Source organism: Pan troglodytes, chromosome 19 (genome assembly GCF_028858775.2).
Source record: "Pan troglodytes isolate AG18354 chromosome 19, NHGRI_mPanTro3-v2.0_pri, whole genome shotgun sequence".
NCBI classification, from domain to species: Eukaryota; Metazoa; Chordata; class Mammalia; order Primates; family Hominidae; genus Pan; species Pan troglodytes.
In genome coordinates this window covers 80,525,938-80,551,206 of record NC_072417.2, presented here as the reverse complement: position 1 = coordinate 80,551,206, position 25,269 = coordinate 80,525,938, and the positions used below count along the sequence as shown (strand labels likewise).

Here is a 25,269-nt window from a genome sequence, read left to right as displayed (position 1 = left end):
GCACAATGACCACGGTCCCCTTTCGGCCCAGCTGAGACCCCTGGTGGCACCTGCACGAGAAGGCAGAGGCCTGGGACGTGCCATCGATAATTCTCCTGACATCACATGCCAGGGCGCGTTCAGCACGCATCTGTCTTAATCTGAGTGAAACAAGGGATCTGAACCGTGACTAAGGAAACACGGAAACAATCAATCCCAGTAATTGCCTTTATGGAGAACGAGGCCCTGCGATTATTCATTAACACCTTCTCTGCTGTCTCCTCTCAAACTTCTCACTCCATAACCGCTGCCCTTACACCCGGGTTCAGGTAGCACCAAGGAGCAGCTGCTCATCTCAAATGAAGACGCTGGAGGATTCAGAGCCCCAAAGCAGACACAAGAACGTGGGGGGATGCCCTGGCTGAGACCCTCTTAGACACGACAAGCCTTTAGGTAAATCGATTTTGTATTTTTTATCCCATAATTCACATGAGAGTCAAACCAAGGAGTGGGGAGAGAACAGAGTGGTGGAGCGTGGGTGTGGGTCTCGGTGCACTGGAGTGGAACACTGTGAGGAGTTTTTACCCACTGAACCTCTAAACCACTTAGCTAGCCCAACGCATGAATTTTAGCATTTGCGTATTAAACCCAATTATGAAATGCAAAACTCCCATGCAAATTAGCAGATGTTGTTATTTTTGAGTGGGGACTTCGGTTATTTTCATATCAGAATGGCAACCTTGCCACGAGGCTAGGAGTAGTGCACCTGGCTTCAGCAGGGTGGCCAGAGAACAGCTCCTGGTAACTCCAAGCGGGTCAGTACTTTCTCCTTCGGCAGGTGGTTGGGGCTGATAATCCCCTTGGGATGTCTGATGACTCGTTCTCAGAGTCCTGGGGTGTGCGGGTGTCTTGAGTTAAAATCAGAATTATCTGTGGCTCTGAGCTTCTTCAGTGCCGTCACTGAAATCTCTCAGGGGTGATGTCCATGTTAAGATAACCTCCTGCCTCCCCCATGCAGGCTGGTTTCTCCAAAAATCCAGCCCACTAATCCTAGCGGAAGCTTAGCTTTAAAGCAAGGTCTTTTATTTCTTCCTGATTGGCTCCCTGTTATATCTCATCCACTGATCTATCCTAAATCCCCTACCCTCTCAAGGTCCCTTGCCTGGCTTCACCCTTTCTCCCCTCTCCCTTGCAGCTGATCACTTTGAGTCATAGTTTAATGAGGACATGAACTGCATGATAGAAACACTGACACATCCCTTTCCTCCATTACATATCTGCTTATTTCTTTACGTTTCTCATTCTTTGTGAATCCGAGAGAGATATATTCTCCTCTTTTTCAGTGGAGAAATAATATAATGAAAAGCACTGAGACATCAGAGCCAGCTGACTTGGGCTCAAATCCAGATGTATTAACCTGGGCAAGTTATTTTACTGTTCTCAGCCCCAGTTGCCCCAGGTGGAGAATGGGGACAATCCTTTTCCACTCTGTAGGAGTGTTCAGAAGATCAATGAGATCACACAGCTAAACCCCAGCACAGTGACTGGCACACAGTAGGTGCACAGTACAAATTATTTGTAAGCTCTTCTCTGGAACCTTGTTTCATTGATTATTTGCATCTTTTCCCTGCTTCCTTCCCACAGCCTAAAAATATAATGAAAAGAGACACAGTCTTAAAAAATAAATAAGCACAAAGTTCCCTTGATCCTATTTCTTCCCCCATCTATAATCAATTCCATATCTCTCTCTGTCTTCATAAAAAAACTTATTAAAAGAGTAGTCAGTGGCCGGGCATGGTGGCTCATGCCTGTAATCCCAGCACTTTGGGAGGCCGAGGTGTGTGGATCACCTGAGGTCAGGAGTTCAAGACCAGCCTGGCCAATGGTGAGACCCCATCTCTACAAAAATACAAGAATTAACTGGGCATGATGGCAGATGCCTGTAATCCCAGCTACTCGGGAGGCTGAGCGGGAAGAATCGCTTGAACCCGGGAGGCGGGGGTTGTAGTGAGCTGAGGTTGCGCCACTGCACTCCAGCCTGGGCGACAGAGCAAGCCTCCATCTCAAAAAAAAAAAAAAAAAAAAAAAAGTATTCAGTTTCAGTGCTTCCTGTCTCTACTTTTTCCACCTCCCACCTGATCATCGAAGGATTTCCAAAGCAGCATCACTCTTCCATTTGCACCCTGGAGACCTCTCTACACTGCAATATGACTGAGCAACTCCTCCATCCTGAGCAGCAGTTCAGCCTTTCCTCCCTCCTCCACTCCTTCCCTGCAGGAGATTCCTCAGGTCCTACCCTACCTACAGCCTCTTTTCTTGATCCAAACCCTCTCCCCTGGTGATCTCATCTGCTTCTGACTTTTCATGTTTTTTTTTTCTTTTTTGGCAGATGCCTCCCAAATCAACATCTCAAATTCCAACTCCTCTCACATTTCCAGGTGCCCACTGGCCATCCCCAACAAAGACCCTACAGGTTCATCGAACTTGAAAGGTCCAGACTGAACGCGAATGTTCTCCCTGACTGTACTGGTACTCCAGAATTATCGTAGCCAATTCCACAAACTGCGTGGCTTAAAACAGCAGCAATTTATTCTCTCACAGTTCTGGAGGCCAGAAGCCTGAAACCAAGGTGTTGGCAGAGCCATACTACCTCTGAAGACTCTGGGAGAGAATCTGTCCTTGTCTCTTCCAGCTGTTGGTGGCACCGGGAGTGGGGGCATCACTCCAGTCTCTGCCTCCGTCTTTACATCCCCTTCTTCCCTCTGGGTCTCTGTGCTCTCTTCTCTTCTTACAAGGACAAAAGTCACTGGATTTGGACCCACCCTAAATCTAGGTCCACTCCCCCTTCCCTGGAAAACTTCCTGCTGTCAGGTCTTTTTTTTTTTTTTTTGGGCCATGGTACTCTCAGCCCGAAATTTCTTTCCTAAATCTTACTCAAAGACCATCTCAAGTACCACTTCGGAATGATTATCCCATGCATGCTGGCAGCATTCTTTTTGTCCCTTTATCACAGCACGGATCTCCTTTGTCACCATTACCATTAGCTATCTGTGTCCCAGGCTCACCAACCATGTGGTAAGCTCACACTCTAACAGGAGGGTGCCCCCCTAATACCAGCACCACTAGGAATGGTGGTCATCAAAGTCACCCCCCTTCTTCTTTACCCAGCTTCTTCAGGTGTTAAAGCATCTCCTTTAGTTTAGGTTTGCTCAAATAATGCTCTCTGTAACTAAGACTTTTGCTTCCACTAGGAATATACCATCTAACCTAGTCATTCTCAATGTCAATGGGGAGATGGGAACCCCACTTTCCAACCCTGGACTTTTTCTCAAAATATGCGCTGTTCCCTAAAGATCCTGATAAATGTCCTTGGGTGGAGGGATTCTATATCACCGAGGGATCTGTCAGGAGTGTGGGGGTGGAAAAAATGTTGGGAACCCTGATGTAACCACACCTGAACTTGCTCCAAGAAGAGAGACACTAGGGTCATCAGCCATTGGCTAAAACAGAAAACGATGTCTAAGGGCTGCTGAAGCATCCCGTGCTCTCTAAGGAACAGTCATTTGGAAATGCTGAATGTCTAAAGTCCCATTTGGCCCACAGCATATGAAGGAAAGACTGAAAAAGCCACTGCAGACAGAATTCTGAGATGGCCTCCAGAGTCCCAGCCACTGGTGCACACATCCTGTGTAATCCTTCCCTTCGGGTGTGAGCAGGACCTGGGGATATTATGGGCTGTCACTCCCCTGGTTGCCCCCCAGAACCTTCAGAGGGAGCACAGCTTTTGATTGATAGCAAAAAGACAAGTCAGTCAGTCACTCCTGAGACTCTGTCTCAGTATACAAGACTTCACTTTAGAAAAAGCAGAGATTCTATTGTTGGCTTTGAAGTTGTGAGATAGCCACGTGGATAGGACCCAAGAGAGGTCTACTGGGAACTGAGAGTGACAGCCGGAGAAGAACCAGCTAGAAAACGCGACCTCCATCCTTCAACTACAAGGAATGAATCCTGCCAACCACCAGTGAGTGTGGAAGAGGACCCTGCATTTCTGGTGAAACTAGAACCTTGGTTGATGCCTTGATTTCTACCTGGTGAGTGCCTGAGCCAAGGACCCAGCTAGCCTGTGTTCCAACTCCTGACCCATGGAAACTGCAAGATAACAAACTTGTGTTATTTTTCTTCTCTTCTCTTTTCTTTTCTTTTTTGAGACAGAGCCTCATTCTGTTGCCCAGGCTTGAATGCAGTATAGCTCAGCTCGCCGCAGCCTTGACCTCCTGGGCTTAAGCAATCCTCCCGCCTCAGCCTCCTGAACAGCTGGGACCACAGGCATGCACCACCACACCCAGCTCATTTTTTTTACTTTTAGTAGAGATGAGCTCTCACTGTGTTGCCCAGGTTGGTCTCAAACTCCTGAGCTCAAGCGATCCTCCAACCTCAGCCTCCTAACGTGCTGGTATTATAGGCATGAGCCATTGCACCCAGCCACTTGTGTTAAGTTGCTAAATTTGTGGGAGATTTGTTACACAGCAAGAGAAAACCAACACAACACTCAGCATGCTGGCTGCCTTCTTCCAAATCACCCATCTGGTTTTCATCTGAGTAAAGCATCACCGACTTTGAGGTTCAAGCAAGTGCAAGGGAAGGAGGAATTGGTGCTTTTTCTGACTTATTAGTTCCACCTATGATGCCACCTGCTTTGTCAATCAATGGCCACTGCTTATTGCCCAGGGTGATATTTACTAGTAACTGATGTCAGCAAGCTTGTCATTATCTGGTGTCCAGATGCAGCAGCAGGCACCTAACCCACAGAGAGGGAGGATGATGATTTAGTAGTGAAAAAAAAAAATACAGATTTTTGGAGTAAAACAGACTTCAGTTCAAACCGCAGCTTCTTTTCCAACAAACTGTGTGACTTGGGGCAAATTCACGATTCCCTCTGAGCTTCAGTTTCCTCATCTATCAAATGGAGACAATTGCAACCTCAAAGCTGTGGAGTGAGAATGAAAAGAGATAACGAATGTCCAGGGCCAGGCAGCGCCTGGCAGATGCTGGAGAGATGTTGGTCCACTCCATTGTACCCTCCTAGGCAATGTGGACGAGAAAGCTGAGCTGGGGTCAAAGGCAGATCCTCCACTATGAAGATGCAAGGATGCAGAGGCTTCCGGAAAGGCATCCACAGGACACCTGATGGCTTCTTCCCATGGCAAGGAAGGCAGCCAAACCACAGAGCAGATCTGGGCTCTTCCAGACTCACTCTGAATCCCTGACCTGCTCTGCTGCTGAGGAAATGTCACCACGTGTCCCAGGCTCCATCCTTGGCAGCTCCTTCTGGGCAGGTGCCCCTTCCACTGGCCTCTTCTCTGAGCTTTCCCTTGGCCCCCTGCTGACTTCATGCAGGGAACAAAAACTCTACCAGGATCTCCGTGAACTATTTTCTTTCCTAGATCTAAAGGGTGCACGTCCGCTGGTTCACTCAACCCAATCGCCAAAACCAAGGCTCAAAGAAGTTAAGAAACAGAAGCATAAAACAGAAGTTGGGAACCCTTGAGGCCACAGAGATGACTCCGCTTACAGGCAGAGGGGGAGGCAAAAAAGCACGCCTGTCCCTGGAGCCTGGGGGAAATCAGTGAGTCATTTCTGTCCCTCTCCACCTCTTCTTCCTCCTCTGGGCTCACTCCAGGTCTGGAATCCTCTTTCTCATGAAAAATCTTTTCTTTTTTATCTCTCTCTCCCTCTTCTTGACTAAAGGCACAGCTTGGCAGGGAGAATAAAGCAGAGAAAGCATCATAGAAAATATTCACTTAATTACACCCAGTGTTTATTTTGCCCCAACCCCCTAAAAACAGTAGCAGTGTTAGGAAGAAGTCAGGGAGTCAAGGCAGGAGCTCTCCTATCATCTCATCTTTGATTTTCTAGCTTAGATCCACATAAGCCAGAGGAATCTTATAGGTGTTGCTGCCATCTGCTCCCTGCCATGACCCTCTTCCTTTTATCTGGTGTCTAAGCATCTATAATTGGCCTTCCAAACCCAACGGAATCCACCAGGATGAACCTCTTATTGAAAAGTGATATTCTGGTACCTGTAAAACCTCCAGCACCCAAAACTCAATATGCAGAAAAGTGATGGTGGAACATTTAAATGCAGCTACTTGTAGCTTTTGGAAGTGACGGGTGGATCTGCAGTGGGGAAGAAGAACGCCAGGAAAGACAAGTGAGGTTTCTGGGTCTCTGCAAGAATAATTTCCAGACACGAGCCCTCCCAGGTTCAGTGTCGGGAAATGAAAGCAGCATATGCAAAATGCACGGCAGAACTGAATTTCCAATTCACTACAGACATGCTTTGGAAAACATGAAAGAGCTATTTTTGGTCCAGTGATTGATTAGGGTTGCTATGGCAATAAGAAACACTTACAGGAACAAAATGAAATGTAAGCAAACCAAAGTCTTAAAGAGAAAGGGTCAGACACATTGGGGATTTCATAGTCAGTTTCTGGGTGGTGCTGGCAGCCCTTATTTCTGTCTCAGCACCTGCAGAGGGAGAGAGACGATAGTGGCTGCAGTGAATGGGGGCCCTGGGGATGGGTCTGAGGCTCCCTAGGGCACTGCACTTCAGAAGCAGGAAGTGCGAAACTTCTGGAAGAATGTACACCGCTCACTTTGAAGACTGTCATTATTGTCATCAAAGGATACTGTATTTCCACAGCACCTAGCCTGTGGCAAAAATGTAAGCTAAAATGTATTAATCCTACCCTATCCCACTTTACAGTGCAAAAGAAAAATAAAAGTATTCTCTATGACAGTGTATTTCTAAGACCTACTTAATGATGCCTCATTTGCTGGGCTTGTTAAAAACAGATTCCAGGCCTCTCTCCCAACACCTCGCTTTCAGTGAGTTGGTAGATTCTCGGAGCCCACCCCCAAACTCAGGAGCTGTTTCCCCCTTTTCCCCCCAAAATATAGCTTTACTATTCAGCAGGCAGAGGCAGGAGGATCACTTGAGCCCAGGAGTTTGAGGCTGCAGTGAGCTATGATCACACTACTGCGTTCCAGCCTGGGTGACAGAGCAAGCAAGATCCCATCTCTAAAAAAATAAAATAAAATAAATAAAAAATAGCTTTATTCACATACCATATAATTCACCCATTTCCAGTATACAAGTTAATGGTGTTCAGTATATTCAGAGTTATACAACCATTATGACAATCTAATTTTAGAACATTTCCATTACCTCCCAAAGAAGCCCTGTATCCATCAGCAGTCACGTCCCCATTCCCGCCTACCTGCAGCACCACAATGTACGTAACTCCTAATCTACTCTAAGATTTGTCTATTCTATACATTTCCTACAAATGCAAGTGTATCATATGTGGTCTTTTGTTCCTGGCTTCTTTCCCTTAGCATGTTTTCAAGGCTCATCCATGTTCTAGCATGTATGGGTACTCCATTCCTTTTTCTGGCCGAATTGTATGGACATACTACATCTGATTTCTCCATTTATCAGTTGATGAACATTTGTTTCTATTTTTTGGCTACTATGAACACTACTGCCACAGCTATTCTTGTGCAAGTTTTTGTGTGGATTTCTTTCTTTCTTTCTTCTTTCTTCTTTTCTCTTCTCTTCTCCTTTCTTTCTTTCTTTTTGAAATGGAGTCTCACTCTGTTGCCCAGGCTGGAGTGCAGTGGTGTGATCTTGGCTCATTGCAATTCCACCCCCTGGGTTCAAGCGATTCTCCTGCCTCAGCCTCCAGACTAGCTGGGATTACAGGCACCTGCCACCATACCTAGCTAATTTTTGTATTTTTGGTAGAGATGGGGTTTCACCATGTTGGCCAGGCTGGTCTCAAACTCCTGACCTCGTGATCCACCCACCTCGGCCTCCCAAAGTGCTGGGATTACAGGTGTGAGCCACTGCGCCCGGCCATGTTTTCATTTCTCTTGAGTGTATACCTAGAGTGGAATTGCTGATCACACTGTAACTCTATGTTTAACCTTCTGAGGAACTTCCAGACGGCTACCCCATTCCAAAGTGGCTGCACCCTTGTACATTCCCATGAACAGTGTAGGAGAGTTCCAACTTCCCCACCTCCTTGATAGCACTTCTCGTCGCCCAGGTATTTCTTTTTTTTTTGGAGATGGAGTCTCACTCTGTCGCCTAGGCTGGATTGCAGTGGCACAATTTTGGCTCACTGCACGCTCTGCCTCCCAGGTTCATGCCATTCTCCTGCTTCAGCCTCCTGACTAGCTGGGACTATAGGCACCTGCCACCACGCCTGGCTAATTTTTTGTATTTTTAGTAGAAACGGGGTTTACCATGTTAGCCAGGATGGTCTCGATCTCCTGACCTCATGATCCACCCGCCTTGGCCTCCCAAAGTGCTGGGATTACAGGCGTGAGCCACCGCGCGCCTGGCCTGTCCAGGTATTTCTTAACTCTGGGAGGTTCTGGGTCAAAATGACAATCCAAAGGAGACCTGGCCAACATTCCACATGTCCAGTGAGGACAGACACAACCCAATACAGAGGTTATAATGACAATAGTGTTATACCGTCCTTCCTGTCAACAGGCACTGGTCCGAGTATTTGATATATATTAGTTCATCTATTAACTCATTAACCCTCATACATCCCCATTTTACAGATGAAGAAACAAAGGCACAGAAAGGTCCAACAGTGTGCTCTAAGTCACACAACAAATGCATAGAGGAGATGGGATTCAAGCCAGGCTGTCTAGCTCTGACATGCATGCTTGTGATCTCATGCTGATTCTTGAGTATCAGGAAATCATGGAAGTCCTTCCAGGGAAGCAGAGGTTGAAAGCACAGGCTTTGCTTCTCAGTGTGTGCTGTGGCCACTAACAGCAGAGAAAATATGTGTGTGTGAATGTGTCATATGATAGACGTGCCTTGTTTCAAACAAACCCAAATCAGGAAAAGCAGGAGTTACTCAAAAGATATATTAGGGAAATAATTATTCATTTCAGAAATTCATTGGTATTCCTTTAGATGCCAAATTACCCTAGTACCTTGAAAACACAATAATTTTCAAAAACTGAATTGAAATATAATGGCTTAGGTTAATTCTTATTATGAAAGTGCTTTTAAAAACAGGTCCAGGCCCTGTGGGTGGCTCATGCCTGTAATCCCAGCACTTTGGGAGGCTGACACGGGTGGATCACTTGAGGCCAGGAGTTTGTGACCAGCCTGGCCAACATGGCAAAACCCTGTCTCTACTAAAAATACAAAAATTAGCTGGGTATGGTGGTGCATGCCTGTAATCCCAGCTACTAGGGAAGCTGAGGCAGGAGAATCACTTGAACCTGGGAGGCAGAGGTTGCAGTGAGCCAAGATCGCGCCACTGCACTCCAGCCTGGGTGACAGAGCGAGCCCCTGTATCAAAAAACAACAAACAAACAAAAAACCCTGCCCAGAACTCCAGCATGAATTCTGAGATGTGAAAAAATATTACAAAAAAACACATGTTCATTAACTGTATTGTTGGTCCTATAAAAAAACTTGGAAACAAGTCAAAGTTCACCAGTAGAAGGCTGGTTAAGTACATTGTGATCGACTCTAAAACCATTAAAAAAACAAAGTGTAAAACAGGATAGCCCCATTTTTGTAAAAACAAAAAGAAAGTAGACTAGTATCCACACTGAAATACATGGAAAAACTAGTATACACATCGAAAAACATGGAAAACGAGTATACACACTGAAAAACGTGGAAAACAAGTATACACACCGAAAAAACATGGAAAAACTAGCATACACACCGAAAAACATGGAAAACTAATATACACACCAAAAACCATGGAAAATGAGTATACACACTGAAAACCATGGAAAACTAGTATACACACTGAAAAACACAGAAAACTAGTACACACACTGAAAAACATGGAAAACGAGTATACACACTGGAAAACATGGAAAACAAGTATACACACCGAAAAAACATGGAAAAACTAGCATACACACCGAAAAACATGGAAAACTAATATACACACCAAAAACCATGGAAAATGAGTACACACACCGAAAACCATGGAAAATTAGTATACACACTGAAAAACACAGAAAACTAGTACACACACTGAAAAACATGGAAAACTAGTATACACACTGGAAAACATGGAAAACAAGTATACACACTGAAAAAAACATGGAAAAACTAGTATACACACTGAAAAACATGGAAAACTAATATACACATCAAAAACCATGGAAAATGAGTATACACGCCGAAAAACATGGAAAACTAGTATACACACTGAAAAACACAGAAAACTAGTACACACACTGAAAAACATGGAAAACGAGTATACACACTGGAAAACATGGAAAACAAGTATACACACCGAAAAAACATGGAAAAACTAGCATACACACCGAAAAACATGGAAAACTAATATACACACCAAAAACCATGGAAAATGAGTACACACACCGAAAACCATGGAAAATTAGTATACACACTGAAAAACACAGAAAACTAGTACACACACTGAAAAACATGGAAAACTAGTATACACACTGGAAAACATGGAAAACAAGTATACACACTGAAAAAAACATGGAAAAACTAGTATACACACTGAAAAACATGGAAAACTAATATACACATCAAAAACCATGGAAAATGAGTATACACGCCGAAAAACATGGAAAATTAGTATACACACTGAAAAACACAGAAAACTAGTACACACACTGAAAAACATGGAAAACTAGTATACACACTGGAAAACATGGCAAATGAGTATACACACTGAAAAATGTGGAAAAACTAGTATACACACTGAAAAATATGGAAAAACTAGTATACATGCTGAAAAACATGGGAAACAAGTATACACACTGAAAAACATTGAAAAACTAGTATATCCACTGAAAAACATGGCAAACGAGTATATACACTGAAAAACATTGAAAAACTAGTATATCCACTGAAAAACATGGCAAACGAGTATACACAGTGAAAAATATGGAAAAACTAGTATACACACTGAAAAACATGGGAAAATATTCTCATGGAGGAGAGTAGTGGAAATTATGAAGTTCTTTTATTTTCTGTGGTATAGATTTTTATAATGCTTGGATGTTACAATAAATATCTACTATTTTAGTAAGCAGAAAAAATTTAAATCCAATTTAAAAATGAGTGAATACATCAATGGCATCCCAGAGTAAATATATTATCTTACAGGAAGTCACAAGGTTTTCCAAAAATTCTTATAATTTAATCTACTTTAACTTAAAGAGGACTATGTTATAAAGAACACTATGATGGTTAATTTTAGGCGTCAACTTGACTAGATTAAGGAATACCTAGAAGCCTAGTAAAGCCTTATTTTAGGTGTGTCTGTGAGGGTGTTTCCAGAGACTGTCATGTGAGTTGGCATGCACTTCGTGAGGAAGATCCATCCTCAATGTGGGTGGGCACCATCCAACCTGCTGAGGGGCTGGAGAGGACCAATACAGAGGTAAAGCAAATGTATGGATCTATCTGCTGGAGTGGGGACACACTCCTCCCCTCCTGTCCTTGGACAACGACTCCAGGCTCCTCAGCCTTTGGACTCCAGGACCTACACTTGCAGCTCCCCTGGTTCTAAGCCTTCTGACTTGGACTCAGCCACACTACTGGCATCCCAGGGTCTCCGACTTGCAGGTGGGCTGTTGTGGGACTTCTCAGCTTCCCTAATCACGTGAGCCAATTTCCCTAGCAAATCCCCTCTCATCCATCCATCCATCCATCCATCCATCCATCCATCCACCCAATCTACCTATCTAATCTATCTTTTTATCTAATCTGTCTACCTATCTATCTATCCATCTATCTGTTAATATCTATCAATCCATCCATCCATCCAATCTACCTATCTAATCAATCTATCTATTAATATCTATCATCTATCTACTTAATCTAGCTAATCTATCCATCTCTTATCTATTAATATCTATCAATCATCTATTCATCCATCTATCTAATTACATATCTAATCTAGCTATCTATCCATCCACCCATTTCTCTCTCTCCCCACATCTCCCCCACCATTGGTTCTGTCTCTCTGGAGAACCTTGACTAATATAAGCACCACTAAGTAGAGAGAGGAGCTGCAAATCTGTTAAATTTGGGAACTGCTGCTCCAAGTGGTTCCTGTCCCACATACGTCACACTTATTCATGGTCTTTAGAATAGGGCAGGAGCTGAGAGATGTTACAGTTCAGTAGTTTTCAAACCATTTTAACTGGCATCAGAGTTCTTTCTTTAAATAAAATATTAGGGACAGAATGGCCACTGAGACCTGTCCATGGAATCTCCTGGACCTAAAGGAGGACAGTTTGAAAACCACTCATTGAGAAGAACCCTCAGCCCAGTAACTCAACGCTTTATTCTTGTTCACCAGCCCAAATTCTTCCATGTCTGAGAGCAGCACTTTACAACGGGCCTAACATCAAGAAAGTTAAATGGAAGAGTTGAGGAGCTGGCTTGGGGTTGATGAAGTATTTATAGGCTTTTAAAAGACAATTTCCTTTTAGCTTTTATCTGGAATTCAATGCATTCTTCTCTTGCCATCTTGTTCCAACAGTATGTAAAACGTGTTCCCTGCTATCCACAAGCACGAAACTCTATACAGACTTGACTTTCTCTCTAATGGAGTTCCCCTGTAGATGACATCGATTCTCTGGTACTGTATTCTATATTGTCATATTAACTGTGCTCCAAAGCCACACTGGGAATTGCAACTTAAGATGGGATCATTAATAAAACTAGATTTGCAAGTGTTTCCTCTGTTCACCAACAGGAGACTCACATCCAGAATGTTCCACAGTGCTAATGAGGGCAGGCATAGAGTTTAGGGCTTATGATCTTCCAGGACTCTGAGGCTGGAGCTACTGGAAAATAAATGAGAAAAGCCTGTGTTGCTTGAAAAGTAGAAGAAAGTGGATGATAAATGTGTATACAGACAGTTGGTAGAACCTAGATCTTAAAATACCTTTCAGCTTCCTTTATTCATTAAAAAATTTTTATCTCCCCATTTTGATAGAAATTTTACCCCACGCTTGGAAGGCAAAATATAAATTTCTGTTTTGTGCACAGGAGATCTTTAATACACACATCAATTTCAAAAAGGTAAATGCCTGGCCGTCACCCTCTACTCAGAACCTTAGTTATCATACAGGAAAAGATGCAAAGGTAATAAGGGGAGATATTTGAGCTCCCTTCACCCTTCTGCCTTGTGAGGGTTACGTATGACTTTAGATACAAATAAGGTGGGTGGTTATGGTGACAGGGTAGTTGGAGAAAAAAATTGCAAAGAAGATAGTTCCACAAAAGTGAGAAGAAGAACTCAAGTGGAAAAAATAAAGTAGACTTTTAAAGGAAAGAGGAAAGGAAGAAAAGGAATTGCATGTAAATAATAGAGATGAGGATGAATCAGAGTGACTTCCTAAATATATGCTGCATAGGAAGAAAAATGTGGCCAAGAGGAATGGTGGGACCTGAAAGAGATGTGGAGGAGGGTGAGAGGAAGGGACTGTGTGGAAGGCAGAGCTCCGAAACACAGCCGGAAAACAGCTGCTTGTATTCCAGCTACAGCATGGAAATGCACGCGGGCCTCTCCGCTGCTCCTCACCAGCCCGCACCCTACACAGAGGCTTCTGTTCATTCATTAGTTCATTCACTCATGGATCCTATTCCCGTCCTCTGACATGCTGAGTAATAGCAACTCACTAGAAAAGCAAGGCCAGAAGGGAGACAGAGCCGAAGACATGAATGAAAGCATGTTTTCTGAATGGGGGATGGTTTGCTACTCACTTGCACTTCTAGGATAATCATGCAGGGAAACGAAATTCAGGCTCATACGATCTAGGGCTGGACTTGTCAAGGCAGAAATAAGCAGAGGATGCTCATGAATACTGATATCTACATACTATAATGGCAAGACAAGAATTTAAAGAGACAGGGAGACCACATCAAATAAAAAGAATTGCATGTAAATAACAGAGATAGGGCCAGGCGTGATGGCTCACGCCTGTAATCCCAGCACTTTGGGAGGCTGAGGCAGGAGGATTGCTTGAGCCCAGGAGGTCAAAATTAGCCTGGGCAACATAGCGAAAACCTGTCTCTAATTTATAATTAAAAATAATAATAACAGAGATGGGAATGGATCAGTGTGACTTCCCAAATACAGGTGAGCATATGGCCAGGTAAGAAACTTTCAGACGGCAAGCCTTCTCAGTTAAAAAGGGTTAAGAATCATCCCCCTTCACCAACCTAGCAAATTCTCACTTAAGAAAGTAGAATCGATGTTTAAAATTCTGAACTGAAAAGATGTATCAACACTTGTCTAGACAGTAAAGAAATACACACTATCGTGTAGTTCACATTATCTTACTGATCAAAAAGATCAAAGACCTCAGGGCAATTTTGCATTCCCCCTTTTTTTTTTTGAGACAGAGTCTTACATTGTCACCCAGGCTGGAGTGCAATGGTGAGATATCGGCTCATTGCAACCTCCGCATCCCAGGTTCAAGTGATTCTCCTGCCTTAGCCTCCTGAGTAGCTGGGATTACAGGCACACACCAACACGCCCAGCTAATTTTTGTATTTTTAGTAGAGGTGGGGTTTCGCCATGTTGGCCAGGCTTGTCTTGAACTCCTGACCTCAAGTGATCCACCTGCCTCGGCCTCCCAGAGTGTTGAAATTACAGGCATGAGCCACCACACCCGGCCTTTGCATTCACTTTAATCCCTGAAATATACTATGTTGGTATACCCATAGTCATACTGTTTTATTTTTACAGAAAGAAATCTGCCCACAAAATCTTTCCAGTTGTATTCTGCAGATCTCAACAACTGAGCTGAACACAACTCCACAGACATTTGTAAACTGCAGAAGGGAAATCAAATTTTTCAGTACTGCAAGTGGAAAATAAACAAAAAAGAAGAAAAGGAGAATTTCTTAGTAAAATCTTCTACCAAACATTCCCTTAAACAACTCTGTTTTCTCTGCTGATTGCCCTCTGTAAAGTCATTTCGAGTGGTGTTAAAAAAATGCAAACAACTTTAAAATGTTATGTTTTGTTACAGTAGAGCCATGTGTTCTATCACCTGCTCTCTCCCCTCAAAACGGCTGAATTAATTTTCTCTGAAGTCCAAAGAAGAGCTTGGGAACAGCTAGAGCAAGTGGAAACGGGATAATCTGAACAAACAAAACTGGCTGTTCCAAAGCTCCTGCTTCACCAGGCACTAATTGGGGTGCTGAGATGTAGAGGCAAGCTCTGGTCCCACACAAGGGCAGTGGTACATCTGTGAATAGGCTGGTTTGCAACTGGCTCGTCCATACAACCAGTTCATTTTCTAAATGGAAACAAATCCAAATGCACAAACCCACTGCCATCCCAACGTACTGCTGACTTTGCTGTGTGGTTGAACAGAACTGACTTTGCTTGAAAAGGAACTTACGGGTTCTGTGTCACCTGATTCTAAAAATAAAACACTTCCATTACTGTTGGGCATTCTTCAAAAAACTTTGGTATCTGAGTAATAGTCATCTTCAGGCAACACATTAGCTCACTGAAATTTAGAAGAAAATAACATTTACTGAAATAGAATTGATCCACTGCCATAGTTAGTGGGCACATAATGGCTCTGACCTAAAGAGAAGTTTCTGGAACACCTCTAAGTCTTAAAAGATTGGCCTTGCAAAATCCAAGATCCCTTGGACAAATCAGCTCGGGAAATGTTGCATGCCACAGCTCCCTTTGGAGATTCACAATGTACATTAGAATAAGAAAGGCTCTGAGAAGTCCTGTAATTATAAAATCTGTTTAGCTCTGTATAGCCCATCCCTTACTTAATGGGCTGTGCACCATCTTGAATGGTAGTTATAAATGGTTCTAGACTGCTTCCATCTAAATTCTCTAGAACTGTGACGATTTTTGAGCTTGGTCGTTCTGGCTCTATGATGACACCGGTCTCACATAATCTTCTTTGTTTTGGGTTTTTTTGTTTGTTTGTTTTTTGTTTTTGAGACAGGGACTTGCTCTGTCACCCAGGCTGGAGTGCAGTGGCATGATCCCGGCTCACTGCAACCTCCACTTCCTGGGTTCAAGGTCAGCCTCCCGAGGAGCTGGGATTACAGGCATGCGTCACCATGGACAGCTAATGTTTGTATTTTTAGTCGAGACAAGGTTTCACCAGGTTGGCCAGGCTGGTCTCAAACTCCTGACCTCAAGTGATCCGCCTATCTCAGCCTCCTGAAATGCTGGGATTACTGGCATCGGCCACCACACCTGGCCTTACTGTCCTCTTCTCCACAAGGGTGCTTTTCAGGCCCGTGCCTAATTGCTGCCTTGCTCATCAGTGCCCCCAACTGGAGGACTGTTTCTTTGGCCTGGTCCCTAAAAAAAGGATACTTCCCTTTGTCTAAAAAAAATTATGTACTGCACTAAATATCGAGGGTTAATTGTGATACATAGATAAAAGTTATTTCCTAACCCGCTAACTCCTGACTCCATGGCCTCAAAGAAGGGACTCTTAGGGACTTTCACCCTCTTAGCTTACATCGTAGATGAGATAGCCAGATTTTTTTCTTTAATTTCCTAACAAGCCCAATCCTAGAGGTCTGGTATAATAAACATAATCTTCCCTGGACTTGTTCCTGTGTTCCTAGTTATGAAATACAGTGGTTTGTACTGCCCCTTGGCTGGGACTCAGGGGAAGGTGCGGGGAAGAAAGGCTTAAGAAAGGAGACGGGGCTTGGGAGGAATGGGGGTCACTGGTCTCTAAACACAGCGCCCATCAGCTCTTTGGATTACTGGTGGAGCTTGATAAGGCCCAGACTGTGAGGGCAATTCCTATCCCAGATAGTTTAGTGGCTTTCAGAAAAATACCTCATTCTCCCCATGGCCACTCCTGGGCAGATAACCCAGGTTCACCTGGGGTGACTGATGACAGACTCTCAGCTGTGAGCAGCCTTTCCTCTCTTTCTTGGCTCTTCTAAACCAGCCCTGAGTAATCTCTCTCTCATAGTGGCTCAATACGATTTGAGGTTCTCATGAAAGAGTCATTTCATCCTCCCTGGTCTGTTGCAATTTTATTTTTCCACCTCTTTCATCTAAATAATTTAAAATGTTGGGTAACATTGACAACCCATCTGCCTTTGCTTCTGTCATTGTAACTAACACAAAGGTGCATCCCATTTCTCCTCTTTTGTGGATTCTTATTAAGAGAGATGCCGGTGGAGAGGGGTGGTCACGGCCGCAAAATATATACACCAACTGTATTACGCTAGGTCCCTGCTATCCATTTCCTGTAACTTAAGTTTTCAAATTCCTACAAACAAGAAGAAAATCCTTTGTTCTTCATTAGTACCAAGGCTGAATTGATACTGCTGATTTATGCTCATCTGAAAGCGCAGACTTTTTTTTTTTTTTTTAGCGCTAGAAAAACAAAATCAACTCCTTTGGAAGGCAGCCAGTCTCCTCAGGCACCTTTCTTTGCAGACTTTACCAACTTCAGAAGAACCCACCAGTTTGGGAGAACTGGTTGAATGGTCTGTCCTCTGTGAAACTGTCATTGTGTTGTTGTTTACTGTATAATTAAGTTTTTTTTTTTTTTTTTCCCATAAGCAAGCTAAAGATGTTCTTCCCACTTCCTGGGCAAATGGCATTTCCACATAATTCTAAACACACGCAGTCACTCACAGTGATGAAAAAGCTCTTATGTCTTGATAATTGTGATAGTGCTGAAGCCCTAGATGACTCTAAATAGGTTTCTTTGCCTGGGCTTTGTCACGAATGAGGGCAGCATGAGGTCTGAGTAATAGGCTAAACAGTCAGATATAAGACCTAGGGGATCCTAGTATAGACATCCTCGTGCTCTGGACTAATGCTTTCCAAGAAGAGACATTGGTTTGGAGGTTTCTGAGCCCTTGGGGCTGCCTCTCTGAGGAAAGGAAGGGCACTGTGATCCTAACTGGGACTCTGACCTTGGGGAAGTTTTGCTTTGAGGCACAGAACAGGAACTATGGAGCTTGGGAAAGACAGCAAGAAGAGGTATTTAGGATTAAAGGATCAGGGGATAAAGAGCACAATTGAAAAGCATTTAAAACAGGAAAAAAGACTAAGGCAACTGAAAGCATCTGTCATAAATCCTGGGTGCAGACTCTGTAGTCAGAGTCAAGGGTGGGTTCTGCCACCAGGGCTGCCGCGGGCAGAGAGCGTGAGAACACGGCTGAATCTGACTCAAGAGGTGGCAGCTTCAAACCGCACACTGTGGGCCCGGAGGACTGCACTAGAGCCAGAGAGAAAAATCCGGATCCCCTTGTCACCAGGGAGATGGAAAGAAAAGCTGTCCTATATTTGGGATGGAAAATAAAAGTGAACTAGCCAGGAACAATGTGACCTCCTCACAGAGAATTAAATCTAGACCTTGACCTGACATTGAAAACACCACGACCTGCCCTCCATCCATGTGTCCAGGTGGCCAGGATCCACCTCCATCACTTGCCCACTGGGCCTAGAAGGAGCATACTATGGGCTGAACTGTGTCTCCCCCAAATTCCTATGTTGAAGCTGTAATCCCCAATGCAATGGTGTTTGGAGGTGGGATTTTGGGACTAATCAAGTAGGGATGAGGTCACGAGGGTGGGGCCCTCATGATGGGATTCGTGCCCTTCAAAGATGAGACCAGAGAACTTGCTCTGTCTCTGCCATGTGAGGGCATAGCAAGAAGATGGCCACGTGCTTGCCAGGAAGACAGCCCTCACCAGGAATCCAGTCTCACTTTCAGCTTCTGCAACTGTGAGAAATAAATGTCTGCTGCTTAAGCCCCCAAGTCTGTGGTGTTTCATTAGAGAAACATGAGCTAACACAGAACAGGCCTCTGCAGGGGGAGTTGTACTGTCCCTTCAGGTCCAGCCCAAATGCGACCTTCTCTGAGAAACCTCCTCATATTTCTCCCTGGCAGAATCCCTCTCTCCTCCCTACAATCCTCTGTCTGCACTTCAACTCTAACACTTACATGCAACACAGGTCTTCCTTAAAATGCTGACAGTTATGTATTCATCTGCTACCACTTAATTTTCCGGAACTATGCCTAGCTCCTTCCATTCCACCTCCTGAGCCAATCCTAACTGAGGCAGGAAGGCTCTTGGAGTGGTCCCATCAGTGCATTTGACTGTTGGTCTCAGACCTGTCCATTGAGCTGGACAAGCTCTGACCTGAGCTGCCAGCAGAGATTCAGACCAGATGGCTGAATCTCTGGTCTGACCTTAGAGTTCCTATGGCATGTCAATTGCAGGATGGGTTCCCACGTTACATACTTCCGGCCCCCTCCCTTCCCTTGACCCATCAGTGTGCCCTGTTCTCATAACTCATTTTTGTACTTGAGTCTCTGAGACCAGTTCTTCCACACCACCATCTCTCTCCCATAAGGTTGCCAGACAAAATATGAGACAACAATCTTTTGGCATAATTATGTCCCATGCAACGTGTGGGACATTCTTATACTAAATATTATTTACTGTTTATCTGAAAATTCAAAGTTACCTGGACATTCTGTATTTTCACTTACTAAGGTTGACAACCTTATCTCCCCAGAACCACGATACTGAGTAACCTCCTTGAGTGCTGTGTACTTTTCTTCCTGTCTCCCACATTGGGGACTGTAGCCCTGTCCCCAAAACTCAAGGCCCCAATGCAGAGGCCAGCACCCTTCTTTTCACATTGCAACTGCTTTATCTGGTTGGATTCCCCAGAGTCATTGATTCTGCCCTCTGCTGAGGTCTGAATCTCTGCTGGCAGCTCAGTTCAGAGCTTATCCAGCCCAGTGGACAGGTCTGAGGCCAGCTTGTTTCCTTGGCTAAGTCCCCTCTTGCCTCCAGAAAAGCCCAGCACTTGCTGATGACTGCCAGGCTTTGACTGGAATGTCCAGCTATTTCCAACCAGATTGTGACCCCAAATGACAGAGATATGCCATCTAGCATGATGTTTTGTACCTCACTGATGCCTAATAAATGACCGTTGACTTAATTTTTTAATTTTTTATTTTTGAGATGGACTCTCACTCTGTTGCCCAGGCTGGAGTGCAGTGGCGTGATCTCAGCTCACTGCAACCTCTGCTTCCTGGGTTCAAATGATTCTCCTGTCTCAGCCTCCCAAGTAGCTGGGATTATAGGCGCCCGCCACCACACCCAACTACCTTTTCTTTTTTTTTTTTTTTTTGTATTTTTAGTAGATACAGGGTTTCACCATGTTGGCCAGGCTGGTCTGGAACTCCTGACTTCAAGTGATCCACCTGCCTTGGCCTCCCAAAGTGCTGGGATTACAGGTATGAGCCACTGCACCCAGCCCAAAGTCTATCTCTTGATGATTATGCAGTTGCTAGAAGCAATGGAACTAGGGGGTAGTGTTGGTGGTAGGGAATCATTTAATTACCTGCTGTATACAGGCAGTGTGCTAACAGCTTTATATTTAGCGTTGGCAAAGTAGCCTGGGGGACAAATTTGACCTGCTGCCTGGGCAAATATGACCATGCTAATTTGTTTACATACTATCTAAGGCTGCTCTTGCAGTGTCAGAGACTATATGACTCACAAAACAGAAAACATTTACAATATGACCCTCTAAAGACAATGTTTTCCAATCCAAGGGAAGACCACTGAATCCTTCTGCTAACATCTCTAGGAAGGAGGGATTATTCTAATTTCAGAAAAGAGGAAACAGGTTCAGAAAAGTTAAGATGTTCATTCTAGAGCAAAGGTTCCCCTGCTTCTAAAATTTTACTTTTGCATTTTGCCTCTTTTTTCAAAGTTAGGGACATTGCGGGGGGAAATACTATATATATTCCTATCATTTCAAAAAAGAAAAGATATTTTAATATCCGAGTATGATGGGATATAATTACCAACAGTACTTTGGATGAAATAAATTTAATGTTATGAAAATCTCTGAATACTATTCCTGTTTTTTCTTCATTCTGCAGAGGACTGGTGAGAACATAGTCAAGGACCAGCGTGAATTCAAGAACTGGCAGTTGGGAGCCAGTCGCTTAGGAATTCTGGCAGTGAGTGGCAAAACCAGAGGACAGCCAAGCCTTTCTGACGCCAAAGCCTGTGCTGGGACCATTTATCTATCTAGAATTCGTGTGTTCATTCTGTCATTCAATAACTATTGATTGAGCACCTACGATGCGTTGGGTACTATGCTCCTGCCCAGGGCATAACAAATCATTTTCTTCCATTTCTCTCACCACCTCTCTATCCTTTGGCTATTTGGATTGAAACCAAAAACTCAACTCTTAACACAGCTCAGGAAATCATAACTATTAGCCAGGTGTGGTGGCTCACACCTGTAATCCCAACACTTTGGGAAGCCAAGGTGGGCGGATCGCCTAAGGTCAGGAGTTCAAGACCAGCCTGGCCAACATGGTGAAACCCCATCTCTACCAAAAATAAAAAAATTAGCCAGGCGTGGTGGTGCACACCTGTAATGCCAGCTCCTTGGGAGGCTGAGGCAAGAGAATCGCTTGAACCCGGTAGGTGAAAGTTTCTGTTGAGCCAAGATCATGCCACTGCACTCCAGCCTGGGTGATGGAGCGAGACTCCATCTCAAAAAAAAAAAAATCATAAACTATTTTCTTGTTGTGATAGGTTGACTTGTTAGCTGCTTGGGAAAATGATCTACATGAAAATACCACAACACAATGATATTATAGGTTCTGTCTTTTTTTTCTTTCAGTCTAAGTAATAACCCTAGAGGCTCTTAGGAGAAGAAGAAATTTTATCAAGCCACAGCGACTGCCCAACCCAGATCTCTGTTGTGCAAAATAGCTTGCACATGTGCCTCTTCACTTTCAAGCTTCTCCAACAAGGAATCAGGACACTGTCCATGAGTAAAAGCCCCACCTTCCATCGATAACTACCATCATCTCTTTAATATCACGTTGCTAGAAACTGTTCTTTTATTATAGTGAACTATCACCAACAAAGCAGTCAAGCTATTTAAAAATTACAAGCAAAGGCTGATTACATAAAGTGACTATCAAGGCGATTTCAATTAGGATTCACATTCTTGAACAAATGAGAACATTCAAATTATTGCATTATATATAACGAAGCAATAGCCTACATTTAAATGTTTCTGACTCTGAATTATTCCCCTTTTTAATTATTACATTGATAAGACAAGTAATGCAAGAGACATTCCAATTACTCCACTGATCACAGACAGAATGTTTAAAAATAATTAAATGGAACTTACTGTGTATTCTGTTTCCACATGTTCATTTGAAGAAGAGGGGAAAGAAAAAAGAGACAAAAGATGATTTAGATCATGCTTATATGCGATATAAAACCACAGAACTAACAAATACTGATGAACTATAATTACAAAAGATGTCCTAATGAAACTTTCATAAATGCTGAATGTCTCCATGTTGCACTGAAATTCTTTCATGATACTTATGTGGTTGGGCAGATAAGAACAGTAAGACAAGATTCAATTAGCCTATAGGCTTCTGGCTAATTAAAAACCAAAGAGTTGGCATTATAAAAGCAAATGAAAGACTAATAATTCCAGTAGAGTATTTCATTAACCACAAAGGAAATCTTTTAAGTGGAAAAGCAGCTTTTGTAACCAATAAGAAGAGCTTGTTATTGATGACATTGAGGTGGGATTTCAAATTTTGGTGTGTTTGAGGGCAGCAACCAAACCTTCTGAGTTTTTTTGGCCAAAGTTTCTAGGACAGTATTCAGTACAAAGAGTTTATTGTCATCGCATTGCAAGTGAGAGGGAGACTGACCTTAAATATTTTCATATTATCTAATAGCAAAGGAAGTCATCTGGGGGCAAAGAGAGATCCAACAGAATCTTTTATACAAAGTATAGTCAAAATTTGGAGTGGTAAAAACAAACAAGTCATAATAAGCAACTTGTTTATAGACAAATTATACCCCTAAATTACTTGGGAATTATTGAGGAAACAGGGAAATAAGAATCATAAAACCTCTGGAAATGTCTCTATAAAGATCTTCACCTTCCTTCTCCATAAGCTTTTTTTTTTTTTTTTTTTGACGGAGTCTCGCTGTGTTGCCCAGGCTGGCGTGCAGTGGCACAATCTTGGCTCACTGCAACCTCCACCTCCTGGTTTTGTATTTTTAGTAGAGACGGGGTTTCACCATGTTGGCCAGGCTGGTCTCGAACTCCTGACCTCACGTAATCCACCTGCCTCGGCCTCCCAAAGTGCTGGGATTACAGGAGTGAGCCACTGCGCCTGGCCCTCTGTAAACTATTTATTGTAACTCTAAGAACGAAGATGGAATGGCTTAGCTTAACCCCCCAGTCACCTGCCATCTCTGTGTCTGTGTTAGAAGTGTTGATAACCTACAAGTAAGAAACCAAAAAAAAAAGAGGGATACTACAGGGCTCCCACAAGGCCCTGCTTGGATAATCAACTGTAAATCAGTGAAATTCAACTACGCTATGTCCTTGCACTCACTACATGTGTCATATGGTTGTACTAAGGACTTACCTGTAATTGTGTAGGGATAATAGTTCCAAGCCTTCTCTGTCACATAAAATATTTTGGGGACAACAGCTCTAGCCCAACTAGGCAGTTTGCTAAGAGGAAAGAAAGAAAAAAGACAATTGGAGTCTGTTCAGAGTCTCACCACACTACCACATCTTTCTGGATAAAATGCTGGAGAAATCAGGGGGATTCTGGGGCATCTCTTTTCTCCACAGCTGCCCTTTCCCCATCTCTTTGGTCTTTGTCATAGTTAACTTTTTCCCGTGCATATTCAAGTGCTCTCAAAATGTGTAAAGACAGAAGGCTACAGCCTGGTGGGGGACTCCATCAGACTGTCAGCCTGTCCTCTTTGGATTTGCAAAGACATGAGAATTCAGGGCCTGAAGGGTTCCATGTTTGGAGGGTTGGCCAGCCTGACCTTTGCCTCCTAGGAGTGGTATCACGGAATGTTTAAGCCCAAACACTGGCAGGGAGAGGAAGCTAATCTTAGAGATAGATGTCAGCCTAAGCAACTCATACAAGTGACATTTTGAAAATAGACAAAACCAACAGAGAGCAGCAACTTAGAGATAGAAGAGCAACAAAATACAGTTGTAGTGGGTTGAATTGTGTCTGCCCCAAAAGATGGATCCACATCTTAATCTCCAGTAACTGTGAATATGACCTGATTTGAAAATAGGCTCTTCGCAGATGTAATTAATTTAAAGATCACAAGATGAAATCATCCCGGATTTAGGGTAAGCCCTAATTCCAATGACTGGTATCCTTATAAGAGAAAGGAGAAAGAGATTTGAGACTCAGAGACACACCGAGGGGACAGCCATGCAAGGACAGAGGCAGACATGGAAATGATGTTGCTGCAAGCCAAAGAACACAAGAAGCTGGGACAGAGGCCCGGGACAGATTCTCTCTCAGTTTCCTCAGAAGAAAACAACACTTTGATTTTGGGTTTCCGGCCCCCAGAACTGCTAGAGGATAAATCTGTGTTGTTTTAATACACCTAATTTGCAGCAATTTGTTTCGGAAAGTTATTAGAAAGCCAATAAAATGACACAGCTGTTCCTCTGGAGCAGTCATTTGCAGAAAACAAATTCTCAAAAGGCACAGGTCCCAGGGTCATTTGCAAACCAGAAAGCAATGTTTTTTTTTTTCTTCAGAGGCAAAACTTAGAGAAGAGTGCAGCCCCAGCTAATTCCTTAAATATTATATTGAAATATGTAATATTTCTATTCCTTAAGATACATCCGCATGATTTCACTTTTTTGTTTGTTTTGTTTTGTTTTGTTTTGACACGGAGTCTCGCTCTGTCACCCAGGCTGGAGTGCATTGGTGCAATCTCGGCTCACTGCAACCTCTGCCTCCCAGGTTCACGCCATTCTCCTGCCTCAGCCTCCTGAGTAGCTGGGACTACAGGCACCCGCCACCACGCCCGGCTAGTTTTTTGTATTTTTAGTAGAGACGGGGTTTCACCGTATTAGCCAGGATGGTCTCGATCTCCTGACCTCATGATCCACCCGCCTCGGCCTCCAAAAGTGCTGGGATTACAGGTGTGAGCGACTGCGCCCGGCCCATGATTTCATTTTTATCCCAGCCCGATAACCAAGTGTTTCTGTCCTTCCAGAGGCTACCATTTGCTACTTTTCTACTCTGGGGCCTATAGCTAAGTGTCTGGGCCACTCATGCCTAGCAGTCGATTGGATCCAGGAAGACGACGTATACTCTCAGCTCCTTAGCTACATGTTGGAAATAAGAAACATC

The 25,269-nt window shown here is 43.6% G+C and overlaps 1 protein-coding gene across 4 annotated transcripts in view; it reads right to left on the bottom strand.

The window, feature by feature from the left end:
- Positions 1–25,269, bottom strand: part of PITPNC1 (phosphatidylinositol transfer protein cytoplasmic 1) — a 312,787-nt gene that overhangs the window by 119,378 nt on the left and 168,140 nt on the right. For 2 of the 4 annotated variants that reach the window (XM_001164285.8, XM_001164326.8), the window contains exons 3-4: positions 23,515–23,603; positions 22,245–22,252 (exon numbers count right to left, since the gene is read on the bottom strand). In XM_001164285.8, the coding sequence (XP_001164285.1) occupies positions 22,245–22,252; positions 23,515–23,603 (97 nt within the window). Of the gene's footprint in view, positions 1–22,244; positions 22,253–23,503; positions 23,604–25,269 lie in introns of all 4 variants that reach the window. The other 2 variants (XM_063799225.1, XM_063799224.1) reach the window with 1 other exon arrangement.